Here is a 23,450-nt window from a genome sequence, read left to right on the forward strand (position 1 = left end):
GACGTGGAGGCTTGCGGTGAAGATGGGGTCGAGCGTGAGGCCGACGATGTGGGTGGGTGTTGTCAAGAGCTGTCTGAGTCCGAGGTTGTCGAGCAGGGTGGTGGAGTTGGTGTTGTTGTTGTTCTCAAGATGAAAGTTCAGGTCTCCTAGGAGGATGTAGTCCATGGAGGCAAGGGCGTGCATGCAGATGAAGGCTGTGATGGAGTCGCTGAACTGTGGTCAGGGTCCGGGGGGTCTGTAGATGAGGATTCCTCTGAGGGTGGTGTTGGGATCGGTGTGGATCTGGAAGTGCATGTGTTCGGCAGTGCTGAGGGTGTCGTTGGCATTGGTTGATACTTTGAGGGTGTTCCTGTGGACAATGGCGATTCCTCCTCCTGTTCCATTGGTGCGGTCCCTGCGCGTGATCTTGTATCCTTCTGGGATGGCGATGGCGATGTCGGGTGTGGAAGCAGGGTTCAGCCAGGTCTCTGTCAGGAAGGCGACGTCAGGGGAGGTAGAGTCGAGGAGGTCCCAGAGCTCGACGGCGTGTTTGCGGGCGGAGCAGGTGTTGAGGAGGATGCATCTGCGGTAGTTGGGTTCCTTGGTGGACGGTGTGGCTGGACGGATGCTGGAGAAGTTCTGGCAGGTGAAGGGTACTTGGGTGCGCTTCGGGGTTGCCCGGTAGCAGGTGTGTTCTCGACCGGGGTTGAGTGCGTGGAGGGTGTTGGTGTCGTAGTGCAGACGGGCGTCGTGGTGTTTTCGGGGGCCAGGGGTTCTGGCGCTGGGCGCGGTCTAGGCACGGATGGGCGCAGACAGGCTTGCATGAAGGATAGAGTGCATGCATAATGGCTTATTGAGTGCCTAAACCCAATAATTACACGAGAGGCACTTGCGTAAGGCCTACTTTTTGCAATTGCCAGTGTTTGTTTTCAAATAGAGTCACACACATTTAGAGCTGTGAAGATCGGGCTACTTCAAAAAAACTTAGTAGGTTTTCCAGACTGACCAATAAATATGGAGACAATTACCACAGAAATATAAGTACTTTGTCTTGTGTATTCTACTGTCCTCTGGGTTATCTCTCCCACCCCTAGATTTGCAATTAATATTGCACTAGACTGGCACAATTATGTTGATGCCTTCATGTCCTTGAGCACTTTGCACTTGAAATCTAACGCCAAGGTGCTTTTTTGCAATCTTCTTTTGATTGTTTTTGTATTAGCTGTAGCTAATATGTGTATGCACCTTACTGAATTATTTGATGAATGAAAATAGCATGGACCTCGCTTCCTCAATGCCTCATGCTTGATCGGTCTATCCCTCTGTCTTCTACCTTGCCTCCTTCTGTTAACGAACACAGAAGCTGACTGGAGTATCCTTTGTGAACCTTTACATCACTATGCATGCACATTTTTGCATTAGTAAGGGTGTTGACCCCGATGTTTTCATGAAGTGGATTGATATTACAAGCGAATTCTTCAATTAAATCAAGATCCTCCTACCACATGAGAAATCTGTGAGAACAGAGACACTATCTCCAAAAGGAGAGCAGGTGGGAAAGAGAGGAACTGGAACCCAAAGGTATTGGGAGAAAGCATGTTACTCAGAGGGATATAGAGTCTAAGTGGGGAGGGGGAAACCCAGAGGGAAAGCTGAGAAAGACTGCTGCTACAGAGAGCATGTGGGTGCGGAGAGGGGTTGCCAGAGCAGCATGGTGATTGTAGGAACTGTAAATTCAGGTTAATATGAAACATTCGTGCGCAGATTTATGTTTGTTTACACTGGAGAAGAAAGAACCTCCTTAGTCTGCCAGTTCAGAAAAAAGTGCACTTTCAAAAATGAAAACTAAAACTAGCAGTACTATGGCCTATGAATCCCAGTTTAGCAATAAACCACTGCTGCGTACATTCATGGTAAGGGGGTAGAATCCCGTGACCTGACCACTATCCCCAATATTGGGGGGTCAAGGTTTACTTAGTGGTCATGTCTGCTAGTTTTTTCACTTTTTAATATCCCAGATACACATATATAATAAACCTATTTTGAATTGTACTGCTGTCTGCCATCTATTTAATTACTTTAATAATATTGTGTGACCTCAGATTTGTCTTTAAAACGTAACTTTTGCTCCGAATTCTTGTCCGAATTTTGACAGAAACTGACTAAAATCTGCCTCCATGCCAGGTGGTCCACCTACCCCAATTGCTTCTGAAAGTTCTTATGTATTCACGGGGAATTTCGGGTAACAAAAAATGACAGCACTGGTTTTATATTTAACCTTCGTAAACTTTCACGGTCTTAGCGAGACATAAAAATATCACGACGTAATTACTTGTAATATGCATACTACTTTAGCGTCGCTGTGCACATATTGGGTATGGATGTGGCTGCAAAGTCATACCCAGTTTTGGTTTTAGATTTGGAACCAATCCATGTGGAAAATGCAGATGAAACCGGTGCAATAAAGATGTGAAAAAGAGAAACATTTCCATTCGAGCAAGTTGTTCCCCAAGACAGTGTCTTCTCCCTGGATATATAATATAAAAAAAAACAAAGTCAGATCACTCCTTATGTTCTGAAATAAAATTAACCAAATTCAGTGATTCTGCTGCGATTAAATCAACATTTCTACATTGCAGCCTGCATATCTGTCTACTATGGAAAGCAAGAGCTCGGGGATGCTACAGGGAAACCTGATGCAATAATAAAACAGGTGTCCTAGTAATTCTTTCCAAGTACTGTTTCTGGGTAATCGAATAATGTAACCTTTTTCTGAATTGCATTGCGCACAGGAATCAATTATACATGGGGTACTACAAATGTATTATAGGCTTTTCAATGATAACATGCAAAGAAAATATGGCATACATTTTGTTTGCCAATTAAGCATTGCTTTGTTTTCAAACAAAAAAATATAGCGAACAACCAAAACAAATGCTTACTTTTGTTTCAACAGAGATGTTTTTCAGCAATACCCATCATTAATTGTCATAATAGCGTTAGCATTCGCCACACAGCCTTTTTATGCTGATAGCCCATTTTAACAGGTCATGATGTACAAAGGTTTACACGAGATGTCTCTTTTCATCTACAAACAAATGGCTCTCCAGCCACGCAACACACCAACGTATGCAGGGGCAACAAACATGAGAATCATATTTCTGAAATATGTGTATTTAAAACTGTGTTATATAGCGAGAAGACACAGAAGGTGACAGAGCGTATTACCAAAGTACAGTTTTTTACAATATTCAACATCAAACAATACATATATGTATGTATGTGTGTGTGTATATATATATATATGTATATATATATATATATATATATATATATATATATATATATATATACACACACAGATATAGATAGATAAATAGCATATAAGATCAGAAGATAAAGTATAATGCGGCCCATAAAATGTCATTATAACAAACAAGTTAAGAGTTTCCGTACACTAAAACGCAAGATATAGGATAACCCAGAACGGTGGTGTTCAAACGTTATTAGTCACAGTACCCTTCTCTGGAAATAAAAATGGTGAGATAGTGATGATCCACATTTGGAGGTAGTTTTTTTCAACTGTTTCTTGAAAAAAGTCATAGGACAGGATTGTTCTAAAGGCTGGTGGTATGGAGTTCCATAAATTAGATGAACTTCTCCATAAGGACAGTTTGCGTATGTTTCCCTTCTTGAATCTTGGTGTCTCCAGAAGATTATCCTAGTGCTCCAGGGTGCACAGCTCTCCCGATATGGTAAGAGTTTGTGAAAGGTAGTCAGGGGTCCTCTGCAAAACAGCCTTGTGTGTGATGCAGGAAAGTCTGTCAATGCTCCTTGCTTTTATAGGTAGCGACTTAAGAAACAGAGATGTGGTTGAATGTTCTTGTTCCCGTGGCCAATTTAGCGGTGGAAGAAAGTGTTGTCATAAGGTGAAATGATGTAATTTGAAGACTACTGTGAGTAGAAAGTTGCTGTAGTCAAGTTGAGACAGTAGAAAGGACAGGATTGGTGTCTTAAAACAGGTTCTGGCATAAACGGTTGAATACCATATAGGAGTTTAAGTTTGAGCGGATTCCCTTTGCCATAGCATTAATGTGTGTTTACAAGCTGTGGTTTTTATTGAAAAGAAAGATGGGCGAATTAGCGGACAACTCAATTGCAGGGTTATTTAAAATTGAGACAGAATTCAGCCATGTAGAGGCTGGGCTTGAAGAGTTGGTCTTCGATATAAGGGGTGCTCTACGCTGAGATGATTAAGCTGTTAGTGATGAAGACACATCCGGCCTTGCAGACCCTTAGGACAAAATCTTCAACATCCTTGGGAGGAGGAGACACATAGATGTTGACTTGGAAGTGGTATGAAATACTGGTGAGAGAGAGTGGAGGATGATGGATCCAAATAGAGGTTGCAGGGAGCGGTAGAGGGTTGTCATGGAACTAAATTTCCCTACTGGAATAAATAGATGTGAAAAAACTGCATATTGTACCTCTCTTTGATAATATATACTGAAAGGATCCCAGAGAGGATTCAAGAGCTTGGGCCAGATGTAGGTAGCCCAATACCGGTCGGTAACGGCCGAAATGACCAAATTTTGGCCGTTACCGACCAGTGTTAGGCATCTGAGATGTAGGGGCCATATTTAAGGATTCTGTAATTTACCGAATCGGTAATTTAAGGAATCGGTAAATTACCGAATTCTTAAAATACTGATTCGGTAAATTACCGAATCTTTAACGTAGGGAGCACTTAAGTGAGTGCATTTGTCATTTAAGGATTCGTTATTTACTACCAACTACAAGTTGGTGGTAAATACCGAATACCTTTAAAAAAAAGCAATTATTTGCTTTCTTTAAAGTGATATGTGGCAGACATACATGCCCTGAGGGCATGTATGTGTGCCACCTGTGCACCCATGCATTATTTAGGGGTGCAACAGGGTGTCAATGTGACACCCTGCCACCCTTGTAAATGGTCCTTCAATTACCGATTCGGTATTTACCGAATCGGTAATACCGAATATTACCGATTCGGTAAAATGTACCGAATCTTTATCTACATCCCATTACCGATTCTGAAATACCGAATCAGTAAAATTCTGTATTTTAGAATCGGTAAATGGGAATTACCTACATCTGGCCCCTTGTCTTTTATTTCATCCGAACTTCAGTCCTAATGCCAGTCCTCTTACATAGATGCCCTCCTCAGAACCAGCAACTCCTCCTTGAAGGATTAGCTCGGGAATAAGCTCTTGTTAACAAAAAAGCCTGACGCCACCCTCCCACCCCAGCAGCATTTGTGGTGGCTGCTAATTAAAGGACAGCTTTTTAACCACCCAAGAGGTGCCCATGTGTATGGGACAGTGTGCATGCACAAGTGGAGCACTCCCCTCCACTACTGCCAACCTCACAACTTTTTATTATTATCGCACCTGCATTACATAGTCAAAAACTGCCCAGAAGAAGGCCATCTTTTTGCTTGTTTTAATCTAAGCGGTGATACTGTGTTGTAAAAGTGAGGTTTCCAGAGACCGTGAAGGGAAAGAGTGAGAGTTTGGGGGTGAAGAGGTAGAGGCCTCGTTCCTGAGGCGAGGGGGCCCTCACCAAGTGCAATGGTGACCACACTATTCTTCCTCTGCTGCACAGTTACCTTTCCTATTTATTGCCCATCTAGGCTGAGAGATATTTCTATATGTATGGTGCTCTTTGCTGCGGATTGCAAACACTAAAATAAATTCCTTACAATTATTGCCTATCTGATGTATAATGCGCCACGTACCAGAAATTGATGGACATTTTTGCTTTGGTTTGAAGGCATACTCTTGAACTTCATTTGTAGCCTAATAATTCAAAGTAGTAAAGAGTCTGTTTTGGCCTGCATAAAAAGCTTAACATGAATATTATTTAATAAGAAAAAAGCTCTTGATTTGGCAATATTGTAAGGGAAGTGGCGCAAGCTTCATGGCATTGTTGAGAATGCAAGCCCAATAACCAAGGGAAAATTCTCTAAGCAGTGGTACAGAAAATGTGGTGTGACCTCTAATCAAGCCACCACCCCCCCACCCCCACCTCCAACATGGATGGGAAAAAACAGACATAATGGGGAGCAGTTAGCTTCACATCCCTTGACCTCAATGTCAATTGGACCAGCTGCAGTAATGTTAGATATCGTTTGTCTCGAAGCTGCCCCATTCTTTTCAAAGAGTGATAAAGTCTTTACTTTAATAACAGGTCCCATTTTCTGCCATAAAACATAGCTTCAAACAAGAGATGCTTGAAAATAATCTGAAAATGAGTCTTCAACTTTAAGAGTGTCTTCAACAAGAATGTTACAGCTGAATTATCCCCACACCTATCCCACTAACCAATCTCCGTGGTTAAATGGGTCTAGATGAAGAAGCTTCTTTTATGCATTCCCCCGTGGGAGGTTTATTACTCCAACCTTGCAGAATACAAGACAGCCTCACTTGAAATTCACACAGAAGCCAGCTTGTCCTCAGAAATATTTTGCAAACAGCTGAGTACCTACTGCTTAAGCATTACAATTCTAATGAGTTTCGCAAACTAAACCTCCTTTTAGAAGTATACTTTAGATAAAAATACTAATGGAACTGGGAAACCACAATGTGCGACCCCTTTAAGAGCAGTTCCGTGTACACAGAGAACATCCACGTTAGGAGAGGTGCCGTCCTGTGGCACCCGCTCCCTGCCAGGGATTGACGGGCTGCTAAGCATGTCGCAAATGCCGCCCCAAGTGGGGCCCGACCACAGGGAAGCTGCCGTACCACGGAAGAATCAGAAAAGGGGGTGGTGATGAACAGAGTGTCTGAATTAAGCAGACCACTCTTACCCAGTCCAAAGATCAGGGCTTGATCCATCACCGTTATTTAGCTCACTGCCCCATGCCAGCTCAGAACCTGGCTATATGCAAATTAGTCTGTCCCTGGCCCAGTGCATCATGGGAACAGGGCAGACCAAACTACCAAGCCAATTCTTCACCAGAAAGGAGACAAGCTTCTGGGGACCGGTTTCTGCCATTCCAGGCGTCGTCGGCCCGGCTTGCTTGAATCCTGATGGAGCAGTGAGCAAGGGACTCATGTCTGAGTATACCCTTCCACGCTTATGGTGGACAAAATGATTCAGAAAAGGGGGTGGTGATGAACAGAGTGTCTGAATTAAGCAGACCACTCTTACCCAGTCCAAAGATCAGGGCTTGATCCATCACCGTTATTTAGCTCACTGCCCCATGCCAGCTCAGAACCTGGCTATATGCAAATTAGTCTGTCCCTGGCCCAGTGCATCATGGGAACAGGGCAGACCAAACTACCAAGCCAATTCTTCACCAGAAAGGAGACAAGCTTCCGGGGACCGGTTTCTGCCATTCCAGGCGTCGTCGGCCCGGCTTGCTTGAATCCTGATGGAGCAGTGAGCAAGGGACTCATGTCTGAGTATACCCTTCCACGCTTATGGTGGACAAAATGATTCAGAAAAGGGGGTGGTGATGAACAGAGTGTCTGAATTAAGCAGACCACTCTTACCCAGTCCAAAGATCAGGGCTTGATCCATCACCGTTATTTAGCTCACTGCCCCATCCCAGCTCAGAACCTGGCTATATGCAAATTAGTCTGTCCCTGGCCCAGTGCATCATGGGAACAGGGCAGACCAAACTACCAAGCCAATTCTTCACCAGAAAGGAGACAAGCTTCCGGGGACCGGTTTCTGCCATTCCAGGCGTCGTCGGCCCGGCTTGCTTGAATCCTGATGGAGCAGTGAGCAAGGGACTCATGTCTGAGTATACCCTTCCACGCTTATGGTGGACAAAATGATACAGAAAAGGGGGTGGTGATGAACAGAGTGTCTGAATTAAGCAGACCACTCTTACCCAGTCCAAAGATCAGGGCTTGATCCATCACCGTTATTTAGCTCACTGGCCCATCCCAGCTCAGAACCTGGCTATATGCAAATTAGTCTGTCCCTGGCCCAGTGCATCATGGGAACAGGGCAGACCAAACTACCAAGCCAATTCTTCACCAGAAAGGAGACAAGCTTCCGGGGACCGGTTTCTGCCATTCCAGGCGTCGTCGGCCCGGCTTGCTTGAATCCTGATGGAGCAGTGAGCAAGGGACTCATGTCTGAGTATACCCTTCCACGCTTATGGTGGACAAAATGATTCAGAAAAGGGGGTGGTGATGAACAGAGTGTCTGAATTAAGCAGACCACTCTTACCCAGTCCAAAGATCAGGGCTTGATCCATCACCGTTATTTAGCTCACTGCCCCATCCCAGCTCAGAACCTGGCTATATGCAAATTAGTCTGTCCCTGGCCCAGTGCATCATGGGAACAGGGCAGACCAAACTACCAAGCCAATTCTTCACCAGAAAGGAGACAAGCTTCCGGGGACCGGTTTCTGCCATTCCAGGCGTCGTCGGCCCGGCTTGCTTGAATCCTGATGGAGCAGTGAGCAAGGGACTCATGTCTGAGTATACCCTTCCACGCTTATGGTGGACAAAATGATTCAGAAAAGCGTGGAAGGGTATACTCAGATGTGAGTCCCTTGCTCATTGCACCATCAGGATTCAAGCAAGCCGGGCCGACGACGCCTGAAATGGCAGAAACCGGTCCCCGGAAGCTTGTTTCCTTCCCAGTATAAGAATTGGCTTGGTAGTTTGGTTTGCCCTGTTCCCATCATGCACTGGGACAGGAACAGACTCATTTGCATATAGCCAAGTTCTGAGCTGGGATGGTGCAGTGAGCTAAAAAACGGTGATGGATCAAGCCCTGATCTTTGGACTGGGTAAGAGTGGTCTGCTTAATTCAGGCCCTCTGTTCATCACCACCCCCCTTTTCTGAATCATTTTGTCCACCATAAGCGTGGAAGGGTATACTCAGATGTGAGTCCCTTGCTCATTGCACCATCAGGATTCAAGCAAGCCGGGCCGACGACGCCTGAAATGGCAGAAACCGGTCCCCGGAAGCTTGTTTCCTTCCCAGTATAAGAATTGGCTTGGTAGTTTGGTTTGCCCTGTTCCCATCATGCACTGGGACAGGAACAGACTAATTTGCATATAGCCAAGTTCTGAGCTGGGATGGTGCAGTGAGCTAAAAAACGGTGATAGATCAAGCCCTGATCTTTGGACTGGGTAAGAGTGGTCTGCTTAATTCAGGCACTCTGTTCATCACCACCCCCCTTTTCTGAATCATTTTGTCCACCATAAGCGTGGAAGGGTATACTCAGATGTGAGTCCCTTGCTCATTGCACCATCAGGATTCAAGCAAGCCGGGCCGACGACGCCTGAAATGGCAGAAACCGGTCCCCGGAAGCTTGTTTCCTTCCCAGTTTAAGAATTGGCTTGGTAGTTTGGTTTGCCCTGTTCCCATCATGCACTGGGACAGGAACAGACTAATTTGCATATAGCCAAGTTCTGAGCTGGGATGGTGCAGTGAGCTAAAAAACGGTGATGGATCAAGCCCTGATCTTTGGACTGGGTAAGAGTGGTCTGCTTAATACAGGCACTCTGTTCATCACCACCCCCCTTTTCTGTACCACGGAAGAATGCACCAAAGGCCGGGACAGTCTTCCTCATTTGCGGCACCACAGCCAGATTCCTGTGAGGGCCCCAGTCCGCCTTCCCACCTCGACACCCAGTTCCAGGTTCTGGGCTCAGTGGCGACTGATTGGTAGGCCGAAGAAGCTGCATTGGCCAGCAGATGCACCGCACGGACACGAGCAGCTGCCTTACTGACACCATTATGGGAGAGCCCGAAAGGGGCTTCCCACTTGATTCTTCTTTGCTGTCTGTGCCAACAGCGGGCAGGCCATGGACATCTTAAGGATTTTGGGAGCCCTGGCCCACACATTTTGGGGACCCTTGCTCGGAATAGCTTTGATTTTTTGGCCAGTTCACTGCCAGTGCACAGACACACTGGTCCAAATTCTAAATGCGTTTACATCTAATATTCAGGAATAGTGATGTGTGTTTTTAATATTGTAATATAGCAGATCAATAATATTACTGAAAAGTAATCTCTGTTACCCCACTCACATTTATCATATGTGAGGTCCTGTTTTGATATAAAAGAAACTTTTTTTATGGCTGTTGCATGAAACAATAACAGAACATTTGTCTGAAAAATGTCTGTAACTCTCAAACATTACCCACATTAAAAATAAATTAAAGGAAGTGAAAACAATCTGTTAAAGAAATATTCATGGTCAACAGGGCAAGACTCTCTCTGGGGGCCCCAGCCCCCTGAAAGGCTAGGGCCCTGAGCCAGAGCCCACTTTGCCTACGCCTTAAAATGTCTCAGGGGCAGGCGGCCGGATAACCGGCTGAAATAATGAGAGCACAGAAACACTGTGCTCGGAGGGATCAGTCTGACAGTGCCTGGTTGCGGTAGCAGCGCCACACGTTCGTGCAGGGGCGTAGTTAGAGCTTGTGGCGCCCGGGGCTATCCCTCAGATTGCCACCCCTTGGAGGATGGGGTGCGGGGGGAAAAATACGGTGAGCACTTGAAAGATGTCCGAGAGACACGTAGTATTGCTGCTAATAGTTACCTCGATCATGCAAGTTAAATGCACATACATGACACGGTCAAAGGCTACACAGTTGAATACACCGGTGACTGGCAGTACAAAAGAGAACATACAGACTGCATGATCTATCTGGGGACTCAGAAAAACCACATGTGACATCCATCAGAGAGCTGTGTGAACAATTGCCCCTCAGCACAATGCAAACATGCACATACATGACACTGTTCAGGGATCCATCATCTACAGCTGACATTAAATGACCATACATCATAGTCCCCTCATTAAAGCAGTGGGGACCTGCACAAACGTGATGTGCTCTGGGGACCCAAAACCACATTAACAGTGTCGAAGCCTGTGGTTCTTTACCTTTCAAAAAAAACTGCAAATTAATTATTCACAGGGAATGACTCACTGTGTGCCCTTAGAACTAAACACAGCACAAATGGGTCAGTCGGCTCCACCTTGCCACGACTGACTAGATACACAGCCCACTCTGGTGGCTCAAAGGCAACAACCAGGGGTCGCGCCCTGTCATTACTTCTAAGCAGCAGCAACCAACTCCCTGGGAATGAAAAGACGTGTCCTCTTGGGACACAAAACCAGCTTGTAATAGTGCATCTCTCCTTCAGAGCAGTCTCAGAACAAACAACACGAAGGTTAATATGACTTTATTGTTAGGTCTTGTATTAATATAAAAAATATTGTTTTGGTTTGCAGCCCCTCTTAATACACACCAAAATTACAACAAAAATTCAAAATGATGTATAGGAAAGTAAATGAAAACACTGTTGATTTTTCAAGTAAAACTTAAATCCAACATTCTAAAATGTTATTTTTCTTGCTTTTCTATTAGCAAAATCATTGATGACATCATCAAAGTCTACTTCATCACTCAGTTGCTGTTCTATAGACAGTATGGCAAGATGTGTTAAAAGTAAGGCACTCATTGTAGATCTTAGGTAATTCTTAATCAATTTCAATTTAGAAAAACTCCTTTCACAACCAGCAACACTTACAGCAATTGTGAGGAAAATTCGCAGTAGTATTACAATATTTGGAACAGAGTTCTCAAGACTGTATTGTAGAATGAACTGCAAAAGTTCAAGGGGACTGTCCTTCCACATCTCTGTTTCGTGTTGCGTAGCAGCAACAGAAATAAAACTCTGAAGTCTTTTTCTCTCAACCAGGAACTCTTCCTCATTAATGTCATCTTGTTAATGATTTAGTTGACATTCGTATTTAACATCCAAAAGATTCGATGGAGTAAGGAAAGCATATTTTTCAGCAAGAATATGAAGTTGTTGAAATCTTGTGGTGATATCTTGGATCACTCGGTCCAGTGAAGAAAACATTTCTCTCCTCAACTCAGTTTTGTATGACAATTCAGCACCTCGTGATTCTTCACCTGCCATTTGTTTCTTCTTTCTACACCGACGATCCATGACTATCCCAAGATCATCACAAATTTCTTTGGTGTAAGCTACTGATTTGTTAAGTAATTCACACCTATTTTCAGTTAGAAATGCTTTTAAAGCACTGAGCTTTATGTCACATTGTTGTATATTCAATCCTTTGGTTTGGAGGGAGACCTGAGTGTCGTTAATTTCTAAAAGGACAGATTCCCACAGGCCAAGAAAGCACAGGAAGGAAAAAGATTGTAAAGCAACAAGCAGCACACCAGCATCTGACCTGGTAACTCTATTTTCTTCTTCACCAGTTAAACGTTCTACAGCACTTAAGATTTTTGAGTAATTCTTTTTTACACCACTCACAGCATCTCCACGTGCACTCCACTGAGTTTCTATTACACGCTTGACACTCTGACTAGTGACTGAAGTCAGAATATCCCAGCGATGGGTCGAGGAAGAAAAAAACGTGAACAAACGCTCCACAGTTCCAAAAAAGGTAACAGAATTCACAGCAGCAGAAGCTGCATGTAAACCAGCCAAATTCAGCGAGTGATTTGTACATGCGACAAATTCTGCTTTTCCATTAATTTCTCTGATGCGTCTTTGAACGCCAGTATGTTGACCAGCCATCACAGCAGCATTATCATATGCCTGTCCTCTACAATTTTGAATATCAATTCCGTTGCTTTCTAAATTCTGCAAAATCATAGTTCAAATATTCTCAGTGGTTTTACCTTTTGTTTCAATGAAATCGACAAATGATTCCACAACCATCACTTTATTTCCATTGATCATAACGTAGCGTAAAACTTGGCTCGTCCGATCCTTATGAGAAATATCAGGGGTGCTGTCGAACAACATAGAAAAATACTTTGCTTCTTTCACTTGCTCGATAACTTTGCTTCTTACTTTTTCTCCCAAAATTTCAATAAACTCATTCTGAATAGTAGGCGACATATAGGATTTAGCATACTTTTTTCCCAGCTTAATTCTTACAGTATGCTCACGAAGCACTGGATCGTATTTTGCCAACAAATGAACTAATTCTAGAAAATGTCCTCTATTTCCTGTTGATTCAGGTTCATCATCAGTCTTGCAATGAATTCCTTCTCGGTGACCCCGCAAAGCCAAATTTTGTTTAGCTAGGAATCCAATGATATCCAACAATCTTGAAAGTATCTATCTCCACTTCTTTACTTTGTTTTCAACTTGTTCTTGTGCCTTTTTATCAACTGTTGCTCCACATCGGATTCTAATTTCCAACTCCTTCCATTGTGTGAAACATCGAACTTGGGCAACAATAGATTCATGATCGAAAATTTTAGGATTAGTTTCCACCACGTGTTGAATCCATCGGCAGAATCAAAATTCGAATGACTTCTGTCAGCAAATAGTCTACAACAAAAGCAGCAAAGAGCTTTCTTGGAAGGAGAGTACACCAACCATGACCTCGACATTTTTTCATTATTTGGCAGAGTTTGAAAAAACCACTCGCATGTAAGTTTTCTGGTTCGTCCTTTGATTAAAGCACCCTCACGAACCACTTCACCAAAATCAGAATCTAGATGCTGAACCACAGACGCCCCTTGTTCTACCAACAAGATACGTGTATCCTCTTTAATCTTACTTGGCCAAAGACCAACATCTTTTAGGTCAACAGCTGGAATTTGTTGTCCATTAGACCCCAATGACTTGTTGAAGTTGAAGGATCACTTGACTTTGATGATGGATTGAATTCAGAATCGGAAACTGCTTCAGTCACAGTTGTAGTACTAGTAGTTTCTGCTTCAGGCACAGTAGTAGTACTAGTAGCTTCTGTTTCGCGACTGAGGTATTTCAGTAGTGAACCTTCATACTTTTTTTAATTTTTCCTCTCTAGCCTTTTTCTTTTTTCTAAAGGCTGCACCACTTTCTTTTATTCACGTCATCTTAATTAAGCTTGAAAGAATAAGAAAAAGAAAGATATTCATAATAAAAAGAATAACGGATAAATAAATCCAATTTTAAAATGTTAGCTTGTAGTTTGCTCCATTTCAATTGCAGTAAAACACAGTGAGCTAAGAAGGGCATGCGACTCCTACACCTTGTAACCCTCACTGTCTTGTTATCTGACACATCCTGACCGTTGAGTACCATACAGAGGGGGGCATCACATCATGTCCCAGCTGTCAGAGCGCGGTTCAGTTAAGGGGCCATTAGGCCTCCTTTTGATCGAGTGGCCTGGAACCTCACACTTAAATGTAAATACACTGGAGACAAAAACACAAAGCTGGTTATCTCTTCACAGGTACTTAAGAGAGGCATGCTTTTGACTTTGTTAGGCCCCTTTATGTAAGTGCATGAACTGAAAGCATCTCAGATGTGTTGGTCTGTCCCAGTATTTACACACAATTTAAATAGCACTATTTTACTTTCTTTTATAACGCTACACATCCCAATGCAGAGTGTCAGAGCGATTTACATAACATACAGATTGAAAATAAATCATGCAAGCATGTAAATCAGTGTATAAGATATGTTGCATGAGTCAGTGAGGGTTGAAAGTAGTAGCAGTCACATATCCTACATAGCTCACTGTGCTTTATTAAAAGGCTTACTATTTATAAACTGCAAGTAACAAAATGATCTGTGTTCAAAACAGTAACCTTACCTAGCTACATTAAAACAAAATCTGTCATCTGCATATTACATGATGTGCTTTGCAGGCGCATTAACCTTCTATACTACTTTGAGTATGATCTGAGACTACAAAAACAGAAATTTCTCCAAGAAATACTTTAACCTCCAGGGTTATCTCACCAATTATTATTCCCTAATAGTTACTGGCCACCTCTGAAGCAGACGCCTTTACCCTATAAAAATATTAGGAAATGCAGACTTTGTAACCAATTAAGCATAAAAGATCTACTAACATGCTTCTCCTTGTTGCCAATTTCTTTGTGGCAGGGTTTTAAAAAAAATGTAAAATTAGTTGAGGCCCAGATTTTGCATTGGGATTGCGCCACTTTTTTAGCATCACCCCAAAGCAAAGTCCAGTTTGTTAAATCTCATAATGGGCTAAAATGCACTCATGATATACCTAATAAAAACAATGTGTGTGTAATTATGCCCATTTGAGCAATGAGACACTCTAAAAGGAAAAAAACTGGTGCAAATGTCTGCGGCGGCGTACTCATGATTACAATAAAATTATGAAAATATCACACCTAGCAATCTGAAAGCTTGGCAGCTATGCACTTTGAGTCTGCTCTTTACCAACTGACGTTGGAACTACTCAAAACGACACTGTACAGTAGAACGCTTCCTACTGTATATCATCAATGACTTGTCCATGCTCATCAAAAGTTGAATCTCTTTGGCAGTACCCCCATATAAGTCATGAAGATTGCACAATGTTCTTCTCTAATGTATAGTTTAGTCATAATGTGTGCTATTATTTTGTCAATATATTCAAATAGACACACCTAAAGCATCTCATGTAAGTTTAGCATAATGCAGCCTACCTAGTTTGCTCAAGACTCATCTATGTACATCTACTTCCTTTAATAATAACTAAAATAACAAAAAAACGGCTGAAGAAAACAAGCAAATAGTGTGCAGTATCGGCACGTAAAAAAAATTACAAAATAAAATAACAGCATAATGTACGTTAACTACTTCTTAAAGCAGTCCACATCTTTGATATCCGGTGGACTGATACAATTACTGATGGACACCACTCAAGCCAGTGCCTGAAGCCAGCTAAACTACAGTAGCTAATGGCAGAAAGGGATTGTCAAAAGTACATTTCTATAAGTCTATGTGCATTTCTTGGTGAATATTTTTGGTGAGTGACGACATGAACTTTTACTATACATCTAAAGTTATCTAAAATGGAGAACTAAAAAAGAAATAGTGTGAGATGAAGAATGAAGGAAAAGAGACACCTGAAGGAAATAAACGAAAGACCAAAAAGATGTATAGCTACAGAAATACAGCAATGAAAAAAGACTGGGAGAAAATAAAGACAAAAGATGATGAGATGTAGAAAGAAAAGTGAACAAAGATGGTAAATAACTTAGAAAAAAGATCAAAAAGAAGAAAGAAAGACAGGGTGAGAAAGAAAAATAGAATGAAAAGTAAACAGAAAGGGAAGAATGAAAGAAAGAAAGTGAGAAGGAGGAAGAAACAAAGAAGATGGACACATTCAAGAACAGAAAGAAAAAACTGTTAAAGAAAGAAAGAGAGGAAGAGGGAAAGAAAGGAAAAGAAGAGACAGTATGAGAGAAGACAAAGAACCAAACAACCAAAGGAAAAAGAACGTAAAAACGAATGGAAGAAAGAAACTGGAAAGACAAAGTGGGAGATGGAAAGAATGACAAAAGAAAAAATAAAGAAGCAAACAAAAAGCGCGAAAGACAAAATGGATGAAAGACCATTATAGGATAACAAAATGTACCGGATTTCCCCGAAAAAAGTCCCGATTTTGGTAAAAGGAACGGGTAATCCTGGACATTATCTTTGCAATAGAGTGCTGGTTGGCATTCCCTCTGGCCCTCTCTTATTAAATGACCATGGGGACCAAAAGTTAATCGTTTTATATGTATTAAAGTCTGCCCTTCTGTGTTCTAGTGTCTTACTGAAGCAGCAAAGAAGGATGTAAAGAGGGGCTAAAATTAGCAACGAGAAGTCCCTCAGGTGACACCCAAGCTCAGGAGCTTTCCCCGTAACTTTATCACAAGTGGGAGAGGGGGTATTTAATTAAAGCACTGCACGATTTTCATTTAAATTGTGAAAAGTCAGCACATCTTTAATGCTAAGTCAAGTTTAAAAAAAAGGCCCGGTACGTTTTATTTTACGGCCCATATTGTAACAAAGGCAAATATATTTTTATGGCTCCTCCTTGTGCATCTCTCCACCTTCTACCTCCTAGGCAGTGCGCCAGGCTCTGTGACCACAAGGGGCGCTGTTTTGGAAATAATAGCAGTAACTTATGGTTTAAAAGCACCTGCTGGAGAGTTCCATGTATGCTCAGTAGTTTTCAGGCTACAATAAAAATGTCAAGATAAGTCTGGTGATTAATATTTCTGCTGAGAGAGATCAGGGTTTTGTCTAGAGGCAGTTTTGACTCATCATAAAGTAACTCAGAGGGTTAGCGTGCGTGCCTCAAAGAACGTGCAGCATACAGATCACAGAACTGTATTTTATGTGAATAGTTCAATGGGCTACTGCTTTGGTCACAGAAATCCTTTTGTCATTTGCAGTTCATAAGTTACAATCCTAATATAACACAGTCGCCTTTGGACTGTTATCAAAAAGCTGCATGCAAACTGCATGGTATAGGTAAGATTTTTTTTTTTTTGCCCAGTCTTTCATTATCCTAATGTTGCTACAAAGTTATTTGGGGTAGAAATATATTCTTAATAGCAAAGTTAACCCAATCACTTTGGTACGTTTTAAATCCTGAGTCTGTGCTTCTACAGTCCGACTACTCTTAAAATGTCTACCAGTATGAGTGACATCACATGTGGTTCCTACAGCTTGTAATCCTCATTCATTGTCTTATTTGTACTATAATGTGGTCCTGACTGGTCGAGCATAAGGCTGGCTTGAAAACCACACATATGTATAAAACACCTGATAACAACAAAGGAAAGTCAAGGACGCAATGCATGGAGTCTGCCTGACGCACTGCAGGCCTGGGCTACTGCCTTCAGCGTTCTGATTTAAAGGAATCTCTGCACAGATCATGGAGATAATCTGAGTTTAAAAGTGTGGTGTTAGGCCAGCATTATTCTTCTCCAGAGCCCAAAATACACAGTTTAACAATCTTTTGGGTCCTTCCTGGACTCACATGAAGACTGGTGCAGGGTGGCATGCAGCTGCTGCAGAAATAACTGCACGTGCAGGAGTTTTGCTCTTTTCCAATCGGTATGTGCAATAGGCACTGCAAAACCATACTAAGGCAGACTGCACTCCACGCCCAGGTGCAACAGTGAGCACAATATGGTTAGCCGCTAAACTCTTTGTTTTTCCAATAAAACCAGAATTCCTACTCCAAAAATATTTCAGGACTACGTGGTTGAATATTAGGACACTTTAAATGCAGACATTTTACCACGGAATATTTCTGCTTTTTTTTGGTTTTTACTCAGTGAATGTACATTCGAAAGGACGGCTCTAAATCCAACAGGTGCCTGCTGGGCCATTAACACTGGAAAGACGGGCTAGACTCAATTTTAGCGGAAGACTCCCGATTTTGTTTAAAACAAAAGTGTACTATTATTTTACGAGGCAGCGCTCTGTTTGAATCATATTTAGAATGCACTGGATAAACACAGATTAAAGTGCATGGCCTAATAAACATGGTGTTGATTTTGCTGATGGGCTCCGGTGTGCGTCTCCCTTCCCTCCCAAATGTAAACTCACAGTCAACATTCTGTAGAAATATCGACGGGCAGGCTGGGGGAGCAGGTGCAAGACACCAAAGGCGGCTTAGTTGCGCAGTATGGGGGAGCCAGACCACTCTCTTTTCCGCCCCCCAAAAAAGTAGGTAGGGTGTGAGGTTAATTGGAGTATTTTACAGCAGTAGTTTTTAAATAGAAAAAGTAGAATGGATTAATGACCGCAGACTGTACAAGCAGTTCTGAAAACTAGGCCCAGTCCACAGGAGCAATATTTATCACGGATAGCTAGCCATGTGTGTGACCAGTAAATATTCACTGCAAACATCTGTGCAACGTCAGGGGCAGCAGCGTCTCTGATTCAGCGTGACCAAAAGGGGCACAAATGCCCATAATTCCATGCCAGCAGGCGGATTTAGCTATCACAATGTGGGTCTGCAGTTCAAGGGTATTCAGCAGGGAATGCAGTTCCCCCTGTCAGGAGCCACTGCTCAGGCTGGCAGCTCTTTGTAAATAAATAAACTAAAACTAAGCATCAATATTTCATGGTGCAAATCTAAACCTAACACAATGTAGGTAGGTTTCTAAATTCTCCTTCACCTCTTTCAATTAGTCTGAGTCTGAAAGCTGCCTGACTGTGCCTGCAAGTATGTATAAAGCACTGCCCGCCGGCGCCCCAGGCCAGAATTGACTCCTCGACACGACGAGAGCGTAGCGGTGAGCGCGTAGGCGCATCACTGCTACATTCTGATCGCGAGGCGAGGGCTGGCCAAAAATATCCATTACAGGGCAGTTATTTGGTAGCGCTCGTGTGCGCCGCGCACCCTACAACTGATTGACGGCCCTGGAGGACTCTGAGCGAGGCTGGGACGGGGGGGGGCAACAACGGTCGGAGCGACTCGGAGGACGAGGACGTCACTAACGCAGCGGGACTTAGGCCGCGCTGCAGCCTGCACTCCTGACCCGCTTTCGGTAACTGCAGCAGGCAGGCACAGTGCAAACGCGGGACTTTCAATTAAATTGCCAAAAGTAAGTCCCGCATTTGTGTGCACTGTGCATGCAGCCTGCAGTTACCGAAGCAGGTCACGTCAGAAGGAGTGCAGGCTGGAGCGCGGCTTTGCACTTTTACTGTCTGGGCGGCGGCCGCGGCACTGGAGGCCCGTTGCGGCCGCGACGCCTTAATAATTTATTTGGGACACTGTGTTTGTTCGAATCGTTCCCAAATAAATTATAAAGGCCGCCGCAGCCGCAACAACGGGCCTCCAGTGCCGTGTGGCCGCCTCAAAAATGGTGCCGCCTGGGGCGGACCGCCCCCCCCCCCGCACCCTCCTAGCTACGCCACGGCGTTTGTGGGCAGTCGCCTTTCAATGGGTGTTAGGTGGAGGACTCTGTGAGGGTTCCCCAGCCAAATTGAGCAACATGGGTGACCACCTCTTCGTGTCTGCACCTACTTGGTGGCCCTGGGTTTGGCTCGAGGACGGTGTGAGACCTTGTCGGAGGCTTCCAATTGTGTATTGCAGCATAGAGAACCAGCTAATTTCCATACACCCCGTAGTAGGGGCTCAGGTGCTTCTGGGCCCACACTGGTGTGTCCATTTCCTCATTACCTCATTGCCAGTAGTAGAGGCACAAGTACACTGTCCCTCTGGATTCCTTGCTGGTGTAGGCGATTTATCCTGGGACTGGTTCGGGTTAACATCCCTCATCAGCCAGGCTAGCTTTAATCCAATGGCAAAGTGAGCAAGGGACCCACGTCTAGGCATACCCTGCCAATTTAGGGCAAACAAAGCAAACACAAGGAGATGAAGGACGGAGTGCTGAAACTTTTCAGACACTCACCCCCAGTCACAGATCTGGGTTGAATCCATCATCGTTCTTTAGCTCACTTCGCCACCCCAGTTCAGACACAGCTATAAGCAAATCAGTATTGACCCTCTGCCTCATGGGAACAGTCCAGCCCGAACTGCCAAGCCATATCTTCCCTAGACCGGAAACAAGCATCCTGGGACCAGTTTCGGGCTAACAGCACTCATCAGCCAGGCTAACTTGAATCTAGTGGCAAAGTGAGCAAGGGACCCACGTCTGGGCATACCTAAGATTCTATTCTTCATATCATTCCTTTACAGTGTGAGCCCTAAATACAGACTCAATATCCTCTGAATCCAGAAGTAAAACTGTAGCCCCTCTCTAGCAAATATACTGGTGGCCATATTGACCTAAACAAACTAAAAACTATGGGCCTCATTTATAATGATTTGGCACAGGGTAGCGCCACAAGTGTTTTTGCTGCACTGCCCTACACCAAAAGAAATGGACAGGAATGCAAATGTATTTATGAGATATGGTGCATTCCTGCCCTTTCAGCCGGTGCACAATATGGTGTCTAGTGCAAACGCAGGTACCCTTGCTCTATAGTGTTGGTCAAGAAAAAGCTCCCCTGGGAACGTAATAGAACCATTCAATCTCAAAATCACACAAAGTGGACTACCAGATATATGTAACTGATTACCAAAAATAGGTACTATGAACCAAGAAAACCAAATCAGTGCAAATGTTCCAACAATAATATAAAAATGCATTAAAAATTCATTGTGCAATTAAAAACAAAATAAAAACATTATATTAGAACAGCAAATATAGACATGTGGGAAAAACACACAGAGTAAGCAAAATTAATTTCAAATCAGGAAGTACCACGGTACTAGGTCTTATAGACAAAATGAAATATGTGCAAAAAGTGCTTTAGGCAAGAGCAAATTCTAGCTGGATAATCAAAAGCAATTATTTGCGAATGTCACATATCCGTGGTAATTCCCAACATTAAAGCGTTGACGCATTTCGGTGGGTCCAATGCAGATAACTGCCCACCTTCATCAGGACAAACACAATATCTTCCCACTTTTAATCGCAATATCTATTAGGAAATACATAAAAGAAAAAAGAAAAAACATGCATATTACAATTTGAACTGACTTGGTTAGCTGGCTCAGCAATAGGGTTACCACCCAGACACATTACTGAAAAACAGGGTATGAAACTCACTCATACCACCACTCACCCGGCTTTTGAGAAATATAAGTATAAGATCAATAGGTGGCCTTTAATAGTTTAAGAAGTGCCATGGTGCTGATCAATGCTTTAATCTCGGCTAGGCACCAACAAAACACCACTGGTAGTAATACCCAGGGTATTGTGCACTAAAGTTTTCACAAGCACTTCAAAAGTGTAACGCATTAAGAACAGGAAAGTTAAAATTACCTCATACGTTTGTATATGTTCTTATGGCTATTATTATTTTAAATGAAAATTTGTCCACCAATGGTGACACTCCGTAGCTTGTGGCAACAACTGAAAAGAAGGAAAGGAAAAAGAAATAAGCATGATACGTGCCTGGACCGCGCCCAGCGCCAGGACCCCTGGCCCCTGACGATGCCAGCCCACACGACGGACCTACGACGCCGCCACCCTCATCGCACTCAAACCCGACCGAAACAGAGCCTGCCACCGAGCCACCCCGAGACGCACCCACGGACCCTTCATCTGTCAAGCCTGCAAGTTCACCTGCCTCCGGACCTGCACCGCACCCACCAAGCCGAGTACCAACAACAGCCACCTCAAGTGCATCCTGCTCAACACCAGCTCCATCCACAGACACGCCATCGAACTTTGGAACCTGCTCGACACAACTTCACCAGACGTCGCCTTCCTCACAGAAACCTGGATGAACGCCTCCTCTGCACCAGACATCGCCATCGCCATCCCAGACGGATACAAGATCACCCGGAGGGACCGCGTCAACCAGACCGGAGGAGGCATCGCCATCGTACACAAGAGCACCATCCGCATCACGACCGACTCCAACGACACCTTCTCCGCCGCCGAGCACCTCCACTTCCAGATACACATCGACCCAAAGACGACATCACGGACTTCATCAGCCCGCACGCCCTCCCCTCCGCTGACTACATCCTCCTAGGGGACCTAAACTTCCACCTGGAGAACAACAAGGACACAACACCGCCGCCCTGCTGGACAACCTCGCCAACCTCGGACTCAAGCAACTGGTCAACACCCCCACCCACTACGCCAGCCACACGCTTGATCCCGTCTTCTCATCCAGCAAGCACATCACATTCAGCCACTCCACCGGACTTCACTGGACCGATCACAGCTGCGTCCACTTCAGCTTCAGAAGAACCACGACCCTCCACCACCCGCAACAGGTTCCTCACAGGAGCTGGAGCAAGATCACCGCCGAGCAGCTCACCACGTCCCTCAGCCAGAACCCTCCCGCCAGCACAACGAAGCAGCCCGCAACTTCACGTAGTGGCTGACCGCCTCGCGCCACTGAAGAACCCTCCCAGCAGACCCAGAAGCAAGAAATCCTCCTGGTTCACCGATGAACTCAAGGACTCCAAGAAGAACTACTGCACCTTCGACCAGACCACAGACAACATGACCGCCCTCAAACAAGCCACCCGCAAGCACCACCAACTTATCCGCACCACCAAGAAGAAATCACTGAAGGAACGACTGGACAACAACGCCCACAACAGAAAGGAACTCTTCAGCATCATCAAGGAGTTCTCCAACCCCAGCACTGGCAACAAAGACATCACTCCTTCACAAGATCTCTGCGACTCTCTCGCCTTGTTCTTCCACCGCAAGATCGCCGACATCCACAACAGCTTCGGCGCACCATCCACGCACACAACCGTCGAACCAACGCCCCCCACCGCCACCCTCCACACCTGGACCACCGAAGACACAGCCCGCACGATGAACACCATCCACTCCGGATCATCAACCGACCCCTGCCCCCACCACGTCTTCAACAAGGCCGACTCCACCATCGCACCCCAACTCCGGAACATCATCAACACCTCCTTCAACACCACCACCTTCCCGGAGAGCTGGAACCATGCCGAGCTCAGCGCCCTACTGAAGAAACCAACAGCGGACCCCACCGACTTCAAGAACTTCCGCCCCATCTCGCTCCTGCCTTTTCCAGCCAAAGTCATCGAGAAGACCGTCAACAGACAGCTTGCTGCCTTCCTCGAGACGAACGGATCCCTCAACCCCTCGCAGTCTGGTTTCCGAGCCAACCACAGCACCGAGACCGCCCTCATCGCAGCCACCGACGACATC

At 44.3% G+C, this 23,450-nt stretch overlaps 1 protein-coding gene across 2 annotated transcripts in view; it reads right to left on the reverse strand.

Moving 5' to 3' along the window:
• Nucleotides 1–220: 220 nt before the first annotated feature.
• CYP2R1 (cytochrome P450 family 2 subfamily R member 1) overlaps nucleotides 221–23,450 on the reverse strand; it is a 252,410-nt gene continuing 229,180 nt past the window's right edge. The window contains exon 5 of one of the 2 annotated variants that reach the window (XM_078681021.1): nucleotides 221–2,506. In XM_078681021.1, the coding sequence (XP_078537147.1) occupies nucleotides 2,331–2,506 (176 nt within the window). In that variant the 3' untranslated portion in view covers nucleotides 221–2,330. The remainder of the gene's footprint in view (nucleotides 2,507–23,450) is intronic. The other variant, XM_078681022.1, reaches the window with a different exon arrangement.

The sequence above is a fragment of the Lissotriton helveticus genome, chromosome 3_1 (assembly GCF_964261635.1).
Source record: "Lissotriton helveticus chromosome 3_1, aLisHel1.1, whole genome shotgun sequence".
Lineage (NCBI taxonomy): Eukaryota > Metazoa > Chordata > Amphibia > Caudata > Salamandridae > Lissotriton > Lissotriton helveticus.